General features: G+C 45.0%; 1 protein-coding gene across 1 annotated transcript in view; it reads left to right on the forward strand.

The window, feature by feature from the left end:
- Positions 1–5533: 5533 nt before the first annotated feature.
- Positions 5534–17517, forward strand: part of grm1 (glutamate metabotropic receptor 1) — a 174742-nt gene continuing 162758 nt past the window's right edge. Inside the window, exon 1 of the mRNA XM_033026417.1 lies at positions 5534–6260. Coding sequence (XP_032882308.1) covers positions 5534–6260 — 727 coding nt within the window. The remainder of the gene's footprint in view (positions 6261–17517) is intronic.

Here is a 17517-nt window from a genome sequence, read left to right on the forward strand (position 1 = left end):
GTTGCAGACAAGGAAGAAGACTGTCAAAAGCCACAACAGGATATATATCAGTTGCAGATATGGGTAGAGAAATGGCAGATAGAGTTTAATCCAGGCCAGTGTGGGGTCTTGTGATTGGGAGGGCAAATGGGAGGGGAAAGTATAATGGCAGAACACTTAACAGTATTGATGTACAGAGGGATGGAAATCCATGCTTCCTGAAAGTAGCAGCGCTAATTGATAGTGATAAAGAAGTTGTTTGATATGCTTGCTTTCATCAGTCAGACACGAGTCACATTGTAATGCTGCAGCTTCAAAGGACATTGGTTAGGCCAAATTTGGAGTATGTGTGCAGTTCTGGTTGCCCCATTACAGGAAGGATATGGAGACATGGAGTGAATGTCAGAGAGGTTTAGCAAAATGCTGCTTGGCTTGGAGGGTATTAGCTACAAGGAGAGGTTGGACAAAATTGGATTGTTTGTTCTGGAGTGTCGGGGGCTGAGGGCAGACCTGATGGAAGTAAATAATATTATCAGAGGTATAGATAGAGTCGACAATCAGAACCATGTTCACAGGGTAGAAATGTTGAATACTATAGGGCATAACATATAGGCGATAGTGGGGAAGTTTAAAGTAGATGTGGCAAGATTTTTTTTTTACACATAGTGGTGAGATCTACAATATGCTGCCAAGACTGGTGGTGGAAGCAGATATTATAATGGTTACAGAGAGTCACGTGGATGTGCAGGGAATGGAGAGATATCAATCATCTGCAGGCCGATAAAACTTGGACTTGGCATTAGTTTAATTTAACTCATCAAGTATGTCAGAGACCTTGTGGCTGAAGGGCCTGTTACTGTGCTGTGCAGTTCTATATTCAAAACATTTTATGTCCATGTAGACGACATCATCTGTAATATCCCCATCATCTTTTTTTTTCTCCATAAGGCCAGCGTTTGTCATGAACATATCCCTGGTTTTCATTCATACAATTTTTTTCAGATCCCAATTCATTTGGTCTCAGTCTATTTCCTCCAAGAAATATTTCCAATGTCAATACATGCCTTGTTGGCATGTAGTGTATTTTAAACTGATGTGTAACATTTACTGTGTTCTAATCCCCTGACACGTTTTTAATACTATAAAGGGCAATCCCAAAAGATTTTATATAAAAGACAATCCCAAAAGATTTTATAAATACATTAGGGGGAAAATGGTAACTAGAGAGAGAGAGTGGGGCCTCACAGGAATAAAAGCGATCAACCTCTGTGTGGAGCCACAGGAGATGGGCAAGGTACTCAATCTCATCTGTATTTACTGAGGAGAAAGACAGTAGGATGGAGGAAATTGGAGCAGTCACTGGAAGTGTCGTGAAAGCAGTTAGGGTTACCGTCGAGGAAGTACTGAAGGTACTGTTGTGTTTGAAGGTAGACAAATCTCAGGGACCTGGTCAGATATATCTGAGGACATTTCGGGAAACTAAAGAGGAAATTGCAGGAGCCCTGGTTGAAATTTATGAGTCGTCGTTAAATACAGGAGATGTGCCAGAGGATTGGAGGGTGGCAAATGTTGTGCCTCTTTCCAAGAAGGGCAGCAGAGAAAATGCTGGGAACTATAGGCCGGTGAGCTTAACATCTGTAGGTGGTAAGTTACTGGAGAGTATTCTGAGGGATAGGATATACAGGCATTTGAATGCAGAGCTATAGGTGTTGTGTACATGGACTTTAGTAAGGCGTTCTACAAGGTGCCGCATGGTAGGCTGCTCTGGAAGAATAGATCTCGTGGGATGCAAGGAGAGATAGCTGAATGGATAGCAAATTGGCTCCATGGAAGGAAGCAAAGGGTGATGGTGGAAGGTTGCTTCTCAGAATGGAGGCCTGTGACTAGTGGTGTGCCACAGGATTTGGTGCTGGGCCCATTACTGTTTGTCATCTACATTAATGATTTTGATGAGAACATACAGAGCAAGATTAGCAAGTTTGCTGAAGATACAAAAGTTAGTGGTATTGCAGATAGTGAAGATGGTTGTGAACGTTTGCAGCAGGATCTGGATCGATTGGCCAGGTGGGCGGAGGAACGGTTGATGGAATTTAATACAGAGAAGTGTGAGGTGTTGCATTTTGGGACATTGTACAAGGGCAGGACCTACACAGTAAATGGTAGGCCTCTGGGTAGTGTTGTGGAGCAGAGGGACCTAGGAGTACAAGTGCATGGTTCCACGATGGTCGAGTCGCAGATAGATAAGGTAGTCAAAAAGGCTTTTGGCACTTTGGCCTTCAATAGTCAGAGGATTGAGTATAGAAGTTGAGAGGTCATGATGCAGTTGTATAAGGCATTGGTGAGACCGTATTTAGAATATTGTGTTCAGTTCTGGGTACCATATTATAGGAAAGATATTATCATGCTTGAAAGGGTTCAAAAAAATTACGAGGATGTTGCCAGGACCAGAGGGTGTGAGCTACAGGGAGAGGTTGAGTAGGCTGGGTCTCTATTCGATGGAGAGTAGGAGGATGAGGGAGATCTTATAGAAGTATACAAAATCATGAGAGGAATAGATCGGGTAGATGCACAGAGTCTTTTACCCAGAGTAGGGGAATCGAGGACCAGAGGACATAGGTTCAAGGTGAAGGGGAAAAGATTTAGTAGGAATCAGAGGGGTAACCTTTTCACACAGATGGTGGTGGGTGTATGGAACAAGCTGCCAGATGAGGTTGTTGAGGCTGGGACTATCCCATTGTTTAAGAAACAGTTGGAAAGGTACATGGATAGGACAGGTTTGGAGGGTTATGAACCAAGCGCAGGCAAGTGGGACTAGGGTAGCTGGGACATTGTTGGCCAGTGTGGGTGAGTTGGGCCGAAGGGCCTGTTTCCACACTGTATGACTCTAATATCTCGGTGGAAGACCATGGTTGGACCTTCCCCTGTTTTCAGCCTTACTACCCAGGAACCCAGGATCCATTCAATTTCCACCAGTTTTCGAGATAATACCTATTTGCCTTTAACGTTAGGATTTAATCTATAGCCAGAAAATGCATTCCAGACCTTCATACACTGCATGAAAATGTTTCCTCATCTTTCCTCTGACACTTTCAATGACGTTTTAAAATTAAAAAACAATTAGAGTCATAGAGTGGTACGGTGTGGAAACAGGCCCTTCGGTCCAATTTGACTAACATGCCCTATCTACACATATCCTACCTGCCTGCGTTTGTCCCATATCCATTCAAACATGTCTCATCCACGTACTTATCTAAATGTTTCTTGAAAGTTGCGATGGTGTTTGCCTCAACTGCCTCATCCGGCAGCCCATTCCATACATACACCCTTTGTGTAAAAACGTTACCTTTCAGGTTCTCATGAAAATTTCCCAGGAACCTAGGATTATATTTATTATGTATTGTTCGATGGCACGACATCTCTCACAGACGACTTTTTTTTTCTCACAAAGCCAACATTGTTTTGAGCGTTTTAATTAGGTTTTGCTCTAACCTGTGTAAGAATCCCGCGGCAGCACTGTGATACATCTCCCCTGTTCGCTCACCAGTACCTTGGCACTGGAGGGCATTGGCCAGAAGTGGACGCATTACTCCAGCTGAGATCTAACCAGTGGCTTTCAAACGGGCCTAAGATTAGGATATATATATATAGGATATATATATATATCCTATATAGGATATATAGGATATATATATATATATGATATCCTAATCTAATGTCCGTTATTGTGCAGATTTGTGTTATATACAATTGACAATGAATCGTCTTTACTAATTGAATAGGCATTGAGACTTCAGGGGCATCAGACTTTAGGACGCTGAGTTCTACTCTATCGCATTACCGGCATACTGAGAAATTGGGACATTTCTAACCGTAGGGAATAGTTGCTATTGGAGACCAGGTCATTCAATCTCGGGTTTTACTTTAACGAGAGCTTGCTGTGACCCACTCTACTGAAGTGATGTAGAACATCGCTTCTCAGAGCAAGTTTGTGAAAACAATTGTATTGGTGGCAAAGTTTGTGCGAGCAGATATTACTATTCACCCGGTCGGTGTCAGGAGACGAGAGATGCGGTGATTTGGGACCTTTCGGGTAAACATGTTTCCACTGTGAGCGACGTCCCTCTGCTTTTAGCACGGTACACTGGAACTTTGTCGGTAGAGATGACCTGATTTCAGCTCTGTAATGAAGTGGAGTGTAAGACAGGGGGCAGAAGTGTTGAAGCGAACCAGCTTCATGCAATAGACCTGCCCGAATGCGACTTGAGAGCGAGCAGAAGAGGCGTGTGGTCATTGCGGCGATCACAGGTAGGTTTCTCATCTCCTTTCCCGACTCCGCGTCGCTTTATTATTGGGAGACAGCTAACGGCTGATTCTTCCTGGCTGAGTTGCGCTGTCCTTGGTGCTGATATATCCAGAAGATGCCTGGTAAGAACCTAGACAAGATTCTGCATCCATCATTAACACCGCGTTCAAAAGTACAGTTAACGGGATCTTCCGTTCAAACGGCGAAAACTAGCATCAAACACTAGGTTTTTTAAACTCGGTAAACGCGGCTTCATTTGGAGAGATTTTTAAGGAGAGCCACTGATTTAATAGCATGATCTTGGTGTAACTAGGCTACAGTGCGCGATTTTGCCTTAAACCCCCTCGTTCTATTCTACGTTGCGGTTAGAATAGTTACGGAATATATCTTGTAACCATTTAGATTAATTTTAGATGACTTTTATTTTGCAATTCCGGCATTTTAGGGAGTGTTGATGATTCTAAATATATTTGTACAGTATAGTTGCTGGAGAGTGATGTCTTTAGTCTGCCCTGCCCACATTTACATGTAAATCGGCCGTGGTTGTGTTACTAGTGAATCCCGCAATGCCCAAAGTGTAGTCAATCTACGGCCAGATTAGAAATCGTCGGATGCAGATACTTCGGTGTTGGCGGCCGAGTTGCCTACCACGCACTCGCGGTTTAGCTATTTGATCTACAATTGCCATTCCTAGATCATCACCAAAAAAAAAACTTGACTTGACATTTAAAAAACATGTTGCCCCCCCCCCCCCCCCCCCCCTTCACCCCCCTTCTGGCGCCAGGATTAAGAGTGGGTACATTAGCGATCCACTGCCAAATGTTGTTACCAAGAGCTGTAAGAAAATACTGGCAGTGGGCAGCATGTGTGTAGAAAGATGAACAGTTAATGTTTGTTCTAAACACCGTCTATATCTCTCATTTCCCTTTCCCCGTGACTCTGTCTGAAGAAAGGTCTCGACCCGAAATGTCACCTATTCATTTTCTCTAGAGATGCTGCCTGACCCGCTGAGTTACTCCAGCTTTTTATGGCTGTCTTCAGTTAATGTTTCAGCTCTGGAACTAACGCACAACACATTCGGACTAACGAACAACCCCCCTCCCCTTCGCGTTACCGAGAGTAGCAGCTGGTTCTATGGTTAATGTCACTTTTGACTCTCTCTTGACTTTTTTCTTCCAGTGTTCCCACCGACTGAATGACCATTGCAGACGGTGAACGCTTGATGCCAATGTGCCCGGTGAGACAATAGCCATGAAGAGCGGCGTGGAAGGCAGCAAGCGTCCTTGCTTGGAAATTGTGCTCCTGTGGCTGCTCTTTCTCCCGCTGTCGCCCAGCGCCAAGGAGCACGAAGTGGGGAAGAGAGTTCTCCTGTCCATGAACACGGCCCAGCGCTCGGTGGCTCGGAAAGACGGCGATGTGATCATCGGCGCTCTCTTCTCCGTCCATCACCAACCCCCGGCGGCGAAAGTGGCGGAGAGAAAGTGTGGAGAAATACGGGATCAGTATGGGATCCAGCGGGTGGAAGCCATGTTCCATACTCTGGATAAGATCAACGCCAACCGTAACCTCCTGCCCAACATCACACTGGGCTGCGAGATCAGGGACTCTTGCTGGCATTCCTCCGTTGCCCTGGAGCAGAGCATTGAGTTCATCCGCGACTCCCTCATCTCGATGCGGAACGAGAGGGATGGACTGACCCAGTGCCTGGAAGGGCCAGTGGAGGGGGCCAAAACCAAGACCCCCATCGCCGGGGTTATTGGCCCGGGTTCCAGTTCGGTGGCCATTCAGGTGCAGAACCTACTCCAGCTCTTCAACATCCCGCAGATCGCCTACTCCGCCACCAGCATCGACCTGAGCGACAAGACGCTCTTTCAGTACTTCCTGCGTGTTGTCCCTTCAGATACCCTGCAAGCCCGAGCAATGCTGGACATCGTACAGAGGTTCAATTGGACCTACGTCTCTGCAGTTCACACTGAAGGTAAAGTGGAGTTGGTCTGCGTGTGTGTGTGTGTGGGTGCGCTCAGGTTTCGAGCAGCTGGTGCGAGACTAACTTGTATCATTGCGTGAACATGGACGCAGCCGTAGAGTTGCTGCCTCCCAGCGCCAAGAAACCCGGGTTCCATCCTGACTGTACCTGTGCTGTATGCACGGAATTTGTACGTTCTCCCCGTGACCGCGTGGGTTTTCTCCGGGTGCTCCGGTTTCCACCAAAAGACCTACAGGTTTGTAGGTTACTTGGCTTGGTAAAATTGTAAATAGTCTCCAGTGTGTGTAGGATAGTGTGCGAGGATCACTGGGCGGCGTGGACTCGGTGTATCTCAAAACTAAACTTCAGCGTAACTTTGTTCAACGCTATCGCGTTGAATTCTGCCCGTGGTCTCGCAAGTCTTGGATAAACAGAAACAGGGGGAAACAATTCATGAACGTTCCGATTGTTCATGCAGTAGATTGTGTTGTGTTGCTTTCCCGGTTTTAACTGGTATATGTGGAGCAGTTGTGGTTCTGTGCAAAGATCACGCACCCCACCTCCCTCCCAACTTATCTGACAATTCCACAGGCCAATTCAATTATACTTTATTGTCACATGTACCCAGGTGCTTTGTTTGGCATAGAACGGTACAATTTAGAGTTCGTATATCTAAACTAAACCTGGTGAGATCACACAGCAGACCTCACCAAGGCAGTACAAGGGTCACTACATTTCTGGCGCCCAAAAAGTTACAAAAGACCTAGGTTAATAATATAACTTCGCCGACGATTTATGGTCCAAGTCAAACTGAGATTAGTATCTAATGCCCAACTGCGGTGAGGTACAGGTACAATGAAAATCTTGCTTACAGCAACATTACAGCCACACACTCAGACAGCATACAAAATATAAATTATTCATCAATTATACAAAACTGAAAAGACTGCGCAAAAACAAGACATTGGTGCAAACAAGATTTGACAAGTCTATGGGAGTGCAAGATGTGGTGAGTGGTGTTCCATTACTGAGGTAGGAATAGGGTTGAGCAGGTCAGTTCAAGAACCTGATAATTGCAGGAAAATAGATGTTCCTGAAAATAGTTGTACCTGGTGTTATTTAGGTTATTGCCTCCATTACACGCGTAAATTCTTGAAAGTATAACTTCAAACCGAGTAGTAAAGAATGTATGCTGATTGACATTGATATTAATAAAACAGGTAGATGCTGCAAATATTAGTCATGGAGTGATACAGCACTGAACTGAACCCTTCAGCCCACCACAGCCATGCCCAACATTTTTTTTGCCCATTTGTACTTGTCCCATTGGGACCCCACCAAGAACTGGAAATTGAGTTAAGGGGAAAAGACAGGAGAATGGGGTTAAGTGGGAAAGATGGAGCAGCCGTGATTGAATGGTGGAGTCGACTGGATGGGCAGAATGGCCTAATTCTGTTCCTGTCACTTATGACCTCGGGTCAGGTAGCATCTGTAGAGAGAGATGTGTCAGGATGTATTCTAGTCTGAGTCTCCAAAGTCGCAAGTTATGCTATTAAGCTGAGGTGCCCTTTGCCTGTGCTGGTCCTGTAATACAATGGCCTAGGTTTCTGACACTGACAGGAGATTGCCAAAGGTACAGTGCAGTGGGCACATTGCAGGGTGTCCTACAACAGCCCTACCCTGTCCCCAGGTGAGTTTCCATTGGAAGGCCAGGTGGCCTCCTGACTGGATTCCAACCCATTCTCAAACAAGGGTCACATTTAACACCTCATGCAAGACCTCTGAAATAGAAGGAAGTGGTAGTATGAATTTAAAATCCTACAACTGCATAAAATTTAATTTTTGGCAATTAAAAAAATCTGTCAGCCAATGATTGCCACAACTAGAATCTAACTCATCTCATCAAAAATGAATGAACATTTCTGGCAAGGTTAGACTTTATTGCCCACTACCAGTTGCCCCAGAGAAGGTGGGGGTAAACACTTCACTTGTGCTGCTTTGTTCCTGTGGTGAAGGTCCTCCATGGTGCTGTTCAATAGCAAATTATAGGTCGTGGGCTCAGTGCTGAAGGAACAGCGACATACTTCCAATGCAAGTGTGTAACTTGGAAGGAATGCAGAGTTACTGGTATTGCCTTTCGCCCATTTTCTGTTTTACTCACCATGGATTTGGAAAATGGCCTCTGCTGAATAAAAGTTTGGAATACTCTCCAAGAGAGCATCTCCTCCTGCAATATGAGATCCATAGGGGTAGGGTCATGGCTGGGCCAGGGGACCCTATTGATAATCCAGGATTATGCTAGTGTAGAAAGGAACTGCAGATGCTGGTATATACCGAAGATAGACACAAAGTGCTGGAGTAACTCAATGGGCCAGGCAGCATCTCTGGAGAAAAAGGGTGGGTGACGTTTTGGGTCGGGATCCTTCTTCAGACTGAGAGTGGGTCTGAATTAGGATACCGACCCAAAACATCACCCAACCTTTTTCTCCAGAGATGCTGCCTGACCCACTGAGTTACTCCAGCATTTTGTGTCTATTTTATACTAGAGTAGGATGCCTCTGCCATTGTATCTGGGTATCTTAAGATACATTAGCTTCTCTGCACAGAAATGATCAAGAAGGGCTTGTTTATCCCACTATTCCAGCCCCAATATTAACATGCGCACAATTTTCACATCATTATGTTGCCCTCCACTTAGTTTCTCATTCAACTCGCACTCATCTCCCTGTGTCTCACACTTTAAAGTAATACATTGTCAGCTGTCTGCGGGTTTTCTTTTGAACTGAGCATGAATCTGCATCATAAAGCAAACTGCTGGAGGAATTCAGCGAGTCATGCAGCAATCGTGGAGTGAAATAGGCAGCTGATGTCTCGAATTGGGTCCCTTCTTCAGACGGGGTCTGTGTCCCTCACTGCCAACCTTATGATCCCAAGGTGTGCATGTTGCCTTTAGGGTTTTCAGTGCTTACATTGCTCACATATCTATCCATACATAACTAAAACTCTGATATTGTTAACTTCCGGTTTGGCGGTCTTTCTATTTGCGCAAAAATGGTTCATGATAGCGCTACAATTATTTGCCAGTTCACTCGTCGTTCTCCTGTGCTGCGAGTGCACTAAGTTTCGTTCCAATTGGTTGAATGTCATATTTTAAAAACGCGTGTGCGCAGATCGTTATCGTCTCCTGCCCGTCTGCGTTGCGTGGATTAGTCTCTTCCCCTGTCACTCCCTGGGATGGTCCGTCCCTTCCAGCGCTATCGCGTTTTTACTGGAGCCGACGATGGCCGACGGAGGTTTCCAATCAGACTTTCAGAGGGACCTGAGGCAGCCGAGTCCAGCCCAGCCACGCCCCAAGCAGCCGCCCCGCCCCAAGCAGCCGCCCCGCCCCAAGCAGCCGCCCCGCCCCAAGCAGCCGCCCAGCGCCAGTAACCCGACCCAGCCCAGCCCCGCCCCAAGCAGCCGCCCCGCCCCAAGCAGCCCCGCCCCAAGCAGCAGCCCAGCGTCAGTGACCCGACCCAGCCCAGCCCAGCCCAGAGTCGCTGATGTCGTCAAATGGAAAGCAGAGACTCTGATCCTGGCAGAGGAGAACGACCAGCGACCAGCACCCCCATCGCACCAACAATTCCAGCCACCACCCCTCTGGTCCCCCTCGCTGGCTCCCCCCCGTGATGTCCCCCTCTCCCCCATGGCTCTTCCCCATCTTTTCTCCAAGCTTACACCCCCCCCCCCACCCACACATACCACACTCTCCCCACAACTTACTCCCGCCCACACACCCCTCCCCCCCTACGCAACTCCTCCCCGCAACCTCCCCCGCCCCCCATACACCCCCCCCCCACACATCCCTGCCGCCCACACACACCCCCGCCCCCACAAATTCTAACTTCTAATGGTCCTCATTGTTAGATGCTTTTGTCCAAATGTTTAAATCCATCAGAGTCTCAGCCAGTTTGAATTTGTACCTGCAATTTAGGAAATTTACCCTTTCCTTTTGAAAGCATTAATAAATGGAAAATCACGAGTGAACTATGAGTTCCTACTAATGAGCGCAATACTGAGAGCATGCATACTGAATATTAATTATCTTTTTAGGGCGATATGAAATGCCTGGTGCTGGAATTTATAAATAAGCTCTAATGTATTGACAATAGTCACCTATTATTCAATATGCCTCTGAGGTAGTCATTGACTATAACACCACTGAAACATTGAAATTGCGCCTAGTACACAATTCAGAAAACCCTTTGTAATCGAAAGAAAATTAACGTGTACAATATTAGATGAATATTTTGTGTAATCAATCACTCTTAATAAGAAAGGGTATATCTTGCTCGATATATGCTGGCAGTGAACCAATCCATTATTCTAATTGCAATCAAATATATTTTTTTAATCATTTGTCATTGCAGAATTGAAAATAAATATTCACTCTAGAGGAAGTTAAACTGTGGTTGAACACATAATACATTTGTCATATAAATAAGTGCAAAAGAGGGTTATTAAGACTTCCAGCATATCTATCCAACCATATATTTAAAAACCCAAAGATGGATTTGGTCCCCTACAGGGTAAATGGGGATTAAGCTGGAATAATTTTGTCCCTGCCACTATCGAGGTGGGATCAGATGAGGCTGGTTGTTGAAAAAATCTCGAGACATTTGTACTTATAATTCAAGGATGCTTTTAATGAATTACATGAAGCAGGGGACTTATTAAAATACTGTTGCTTCCATGGGTATGGTGATGGTTCACTGATTAAGTTACCAGACCAGTAATTCAGACGCTGAGATTAACAGGTAAGAGTCCAGAGTTCAAAATCCCACTTTGGCAGCTGTGGAATTTATATTCCAGTAATTATCTGGAACTTGGGGCGAAAAAAAACTAGTCCTTGATATAGAAGATGACAAACCTTTTGCTTAAAAAACAATTTAGTTGACTGATGCCCTGGAGGTCTAGCCGATTAGTAAATCCAGACCCAACGTGGATCACTATCAAATGGCCATGTCAGCCACTCAGCTGAAGGGCAGTTGGGGATGGACAGTAAGCTTTGGACCTGCCTGTAACACTGATATTCTGAAATATGAATAAATGCAAAATGTCAAAAAGGTATTTCGATCAAGGTACTGGCATAAGTGATGGGCAGGTTGCCCAAGCAATCAATTGCTGGAGAACTGTGGAAGGCATCAGTTTAGATTTTCTTTCCTTGTCTCTATCCCATGAGTAAAAGTCTTGATTAGCTGAGCCTGAATGGTCTGAGCGAGATGTTTTCATGTTAGGCTTAATGATGCTGAGTTGTAATAAGACTGCATTAAAACTACATGTTTTTGTATTTTAATTTTCCAGTTGATAAGATCTTGCAAGGAACTGTTTGCATTTTAATGAAAACTAGACTAAGTGGGACCCATTGGGTCCCAGCTTCACACTTCACGCTGGTCCCCCAACACAATATTCCACCTCTCCACCAATTCCAATAGAGCTGGCCAGTGGGGGGGATGGGGAGGGGGCTTTCTGGAGCGTTATCATGGTGTGGGCTGAAGGGACTGGTTTCTAGAGGGCTAGTATGGACATTGTGGGCCGAATGGATTCTTAGGGTGACAGCTCAGTCACTGAGACCACTCACACACACTCACTCACCCACACACTCACACACACACTCCCACACACACTCCCACACACACTCCCACGCACACTCCCACGCACACTCCCACGCACACTCCCACGCACACTCCCACGCACACTCCAACGCACACTCCAACGCACACACACACACACACACACACACACACACACACACACACACACACACACACACACACACACACACACTCACACTCACACACTCGCACACTCACTCACACTCACACATGCTCTAACACACACTCACACACACTCTCACACACACTCACACACTCACACACTCACACACTCACAAACACATACATACACACTCACTGACCATATGGCAGTAATCTTTCTTGAATACTTGCACGGCTGAGCGCGGCCTCTCCACTTTGGGGCTTCCGCAGTCAGCGGCACTTCCGCAATCAGCGTGACCTCCGCACTTACCGGAAATTACACAATCAGCGCAACCTCTGCACGCACTGGAATTTACGCAATCAGCGCGACCTGTCCACTAAGCAGTAATCACGAAATGAGTTGGACTTGGGAACCAAATACAGTCTGACCTAATAAAGCATTTATTCCTTCCAAACACAGTCGGAACTAGTAAAGCATTGCAGTTTCAAGCACAGGCAGGGCAGCAGGCCAAACAACCCATGGCATTGTCATTAAGGGCTAACAAATCATTTATTGCAAGTACATTGCAGACTCACAGTTCAGTTGATTCACAGCTTAGAATGCGAGTTGTGGCCTCTCCCTCGCGATCTTGCACCGTGACTGAGTCATGTCTAGGCATCTGGGGTTTTATAGTCCTGCCCCCCCCCCCCCCCCCCCCCCCCGGAAGGGTCGTTACCTTCATCGCGGTGATTGACAGGCGAGAGGATCTCAAGGTTTTTTAAACACTCATAACTATTTTATTTTTCATAGATGGGAAAAATCCTTGGGGCCTGCTCAGCGGAGGAGGACTGTGAGTAAGATGGCCAAAAATCTTATTTTTCTAAAATCAATATACAGCGCAGACAGGAAGTGGTCAAGATGAGACTTTTAATTATATAGATAGAGTTGGTTCAGTTGTGTAAAGTAAGGCAGTGCATTATCCTACCATCTGCCTGTTCTCAGTAGAGAACTTCTTGTCCTTCCTTAGAGATGATTAAAGAACACACACCCAAAAGCCAAACATTACAGATGCTAAAAAGTTGAAATAGAAACAAACATTGCTGGAAATCCTAGCGTCTGTAGAAAGATAAACAGATCTAACGTTTCAATTTAAAGACCTTTCAGTTGATGAACGGTTCTGATAAAAGGTCATCGACCTGAAATTTTAATCCTGTTTCTTTTTGCATGGATGCTGCCTGACCTGCTGAGCATTTTATTTTTCCATTCCATCAAAGTAACTGAACAATTGTTCGGCTCTGACCAATCCACCTCAGAAATGGATCCACTGATGTTGCGAGGTCAAAAGTCATGAATGCTTAATGGTCATATGCACCAGTATTGGAACCATGAAATTCTTACTTGCTGCATGTATTCAGGTTCATTAAATGCAAATACACCCCAACAAATGACCAGTTATTTTTGCTTGTGGAAAGCACAAGCAAAGGTACATATTACAATCTTAATACAAAGTCTGCAGTAGTTTGGTGCTGCTGTACAGCTGTGCAGGGCGGTTCAAGAGACCTATGATTGAATGGAGACTTGGACTTGGAGGTTACGGCTCTCAAACGCTTGTACATTCTACCTGATGGTAGCAGTGAAATGAGAACGTAGCCAATGTGGTGTGGGTCTTTGAGGATATTATTTTCCTTCTTGAGGAAGCACTTCATAGAGTCATGAATTCATAGTGTCATACAGCGTGGAAACAGGCCCTTCGGCCCAACTTGCCCACACCGGCCAACATGACCCAGCTACACTTGTCCCACCTTCCCTTGTTTGGCCCATACCCCTTTGATCCCTATAGTGGCCTATACTTCCTGTAGATCCCTTTAATGATGAAGAGGATGACACCCTTGTTGGACCGGGCAATGGCAACATCTTCTGCAGCCTCCTTCATTCCTGAGACTTCAAATTACTGTTCCAGACCATGATGCAAGCAGTCAGTATGCTCTCCAACGTGCACCCGTGGAGGTCGGTTAGAGTATTTGGTGGCATTTTGAATCTTCTCAAATCTCACTCAGGAGGCGTTGGGTGAGCTTTCAATGTGCTGGGTGCAGAGCAGATCATCGGAGATGTGTATGTCCAAGAATTGATGTTGTTGACTCTTTCCACCGCTGTCCCATTGATGTTCCTTTAGCTTTCCATTCCTGAAGTCACCAGTCAGCTCCTTGGTCTTGCGAACGCTGAGAGCAGATTGACGGAAGGAGAAGAATAATTATGTGCTCAGGTTGTAATCTCTAGAGCAGAGCAATCCAGCCAGTCTCAAGCAGCTCTTTTACATTCAACTTGCATCTGTTTAAATTCCCCAATTTCTGATTAGGATATAAAATCATACAATACTAGATTATACAATACTATATTTCCCATTATATGCTGCTCACACCAGGAAACCAGTTAAAAAGCAAATAAAACTGGTTTAAACAATAAGGAATATTCCTCTCGTTGACCGGCGTTCTTCCTGCTGTGCACACAGAACCAAATAGAGCAAAAGCAACGTAAACAAAACTACAAAGATAAAACATCTTCCAGAGAGGAGTGAGACATGATTTCTTCTTTGTGCCCAGCAGTGGAGGTAAATATGGAAGTTTAATATGCCACAATTTGATTGCCATTTAAAAAGAAAAATCAAAGATGAAAAGGAACAGGCAAAAGCAACTTATTCTCCAAAAAGTAAGAATTATTTTGAATTACTGACTCAATATAGAAACCAATGTCATGTACCTAGTTTCCAGAGGGATAGCTATACATCAACTGACAGCCAGGCTGTTAAATGCACACACAAGATAGACTCATAGAGTCACACAGCAAGGACATTCAGCTCGCTGAGTCCACGCCATACATCAAGTATCCATTTACACTAATCATTCATTGATCACATTTTGTTGTTCCAAACAATTCACCCCAGATTCAACCATTCGCCTACACAGCAAGGGCAACTTATACTAACCAATTAACCTACCAACCTGCATGTCTTTGATATGTGGGAGGAATTGGAGCATTTGGGGGGGGGGGGGGGGGGGGATGACGTCACAAGGAGAATGTGTAAGGTTAGAGAACAACGGAGGTCAGGATTGATCCCAAAACACTGGAGGTATGAGGCAGCAGCTCTACAAACTGTGCTACTACCACACCTAAATATGTTGGCTTTGGTGAGTTTTTAATGCACTGGGCCTTTAATTGGTGAAGATTTTGGGAGGGCTTGGCTATATCTACAGTTATATGTTTACCATATATGAGGGTGCATATGAGTGTTTCGGGATTGTATGCAGGACATACAGTAATCATGGGCCTCAATTGATTAATGTGCTTGTAAATGTTCCTTCAAAGTCACACAACTCTGAGCACCACTACCCTACAGCAATAAAGGCTGAAATAATTCTAATGAAATGGTTACTCTACTTGTTCAGGAGACTGAAGAAATTCACTCTACAAACTTCTACAGATGCATCATATAAAGCGTACTTTCCAGTTGCATCACAGCCTGGTTTGGAAAATGCTCTGCCCAAGACCGCAATAAATTGTAGAGAGTTATGGATGTAGCCTAGTCTATCACATTGATTGGAGAATGTAGATTCCCCATCATTGGCTCTGTCTACACTTTACGCTGCCTTGGAAAGGCAGCCAGCATAATCAAAGATGTACCACCCTGGTCATTCCTTCTTCTCCCTGGTCCCTTCCGGCAGAAAATACCGAAGCTTGAAAGTGTGCACTACTTGACTCAGGAACATCTTCTTCATTCTGTTATCAGACCTGAATGGTCCATCCATAAGCTAGGGTACTGTCAGATTCCACTACCCATAGCGGACATCGGACTTTTTCAATGGAACTGGTTGTTGCTAAATTGTGCTACAATGCTGAGACCTATATTTTGGACTCTGTATCTTTCCCTTAGCTCAACCTATTGTACTTGAGTTTGGCTTGATTGGATTTATGTATAGTATTATCTGATTTGATTGGATCGTGTGCTTTTCATTGCACCTCAGGACATGTGGCAATAATAAACCTAAACCTATACATGGTGGTACTCAAATAAAGATAAATATTCTCTCAGTATTGTGGTGTAGCCAGTGGTGTGATGTAGCCATTGTCTTTCTGCATTGGAGACCCAGGCTCAATTCTAACCTCAGCTGATGTCTGTTTGCAATTTGTACATTTTCCCTTCGACTGTACAGGTTTCCTCTGAGTGCACGTCAAGAGTCAGAAGTGTTTTATTGTCATATGTTCCAGATAGAACAATGAAATTCTTACGTGCTGCAGCACAACAGAATATCTAATCACAATAAATAATATAACAAAACCACAGAAAAAAAAGAACAAACTATAATGGGGCTTTTTCACGGGGCGAGTTGACGCAAGATGTCACCAGAGTGAAGTGGTCGTGGTCCAGCACGAGTCTCGCACGATATAACGGGGGGTAGATAAAGAGTTCCCACGGTACTCGGCATTTCTGTTATTTGTGCGAGTGACTTGTCCGTCTCCCGAGCTTTCGCGTTAAATCTTGAATGAACATCGTGAACTACACGTGACACAAATGATGTAACTTTTTTTTTCACACACTATAAATATCCTCCCTTGGTTGAATTGGCTCATTTGGAGACATGTTTTACTGTGTATGTGGGAGACACAGATGGACTGACCACAGTACCTCGGTCTTACTGTGTGTGGGAGAGGGGGAGAAAGAGACGTACACTCACAGAGGCAGAGTCTCTCAGCCTGTGTAAGAGGGAGGGAGAGAGAGAGAGAGAGGCACACACAAGGTGGATGTGAAATCTCACCTGCCTGTTTCAGTGACAGACACCCGCCGCCAGTAAATGAAGACACCCCCATCTGTCTCCCCCTCCTCTCCCTCGACTCCCCCACCTTTCCCTCCCAACTCCAGTCCCGTCCCGACCCCCTGGGAAACGGAATAGAGCAACAATATAGATATAGAAACTGAAACAATATAGAAACTGAATAGAGCAACATGGCAAAAACATCTCTGACACGCTTTACCCCCTTTCTTTGAGATTTTCTGGGAGCCATCTCTGCAAGTGTTCCTGTTAAAAAGATTATCCAACAATGACAATTAGGTGGGACGTCCTCGAAGGACACATGTTCCCTTGTCGATATTAAGACCACCTATTTTACTCACCTTCTGTCCCCTCTGTCCAGCTTCCGGGTTTACCGTTCGCAGGAGTTCCCACACGCTATATCTCTAAAATCTGAAGTTAGGTAATGTCTAAAGGAACTGCAGACGCTGGTTAATGCTGGTTAATACGCACAGAAGGACACAAAATGTTGGTGTAACTCAGCAGGTAAGTCAGATCTGGGAAGAAAAACATAAAAAGCTGGAGTAAGTCAGCGGGTCAGGCAGCATCTCAGGAGAAAAAGAATAGGTGGCGATTCGAATCGGAACCCTTCTTCAGACAGCCTAATCGTAATTGAGTCTGAAGATGTGTCTCGTCCCGAAACATCAGCTATTTTTCTCCAGAGATGCTGCTTGACTCGCTGAGTTACT

The sequence above is a fragment of the Amblyraja radiata genome, chromosome 8, assembly GCF_010909765.2.
Source record: "Amblyraja radiata isolate CabotCenter1 chromosome 8, sAmbRad1.1.pri, whole genome shotgun sequence".
NCBI classification, from domain to species: domain Eukaryota; kingdom Metazoa; phylum Chordata; class Chondrichthyes; order Rajiformes; family Rajidae; genus Amblyraja; species Amblyraja radiata.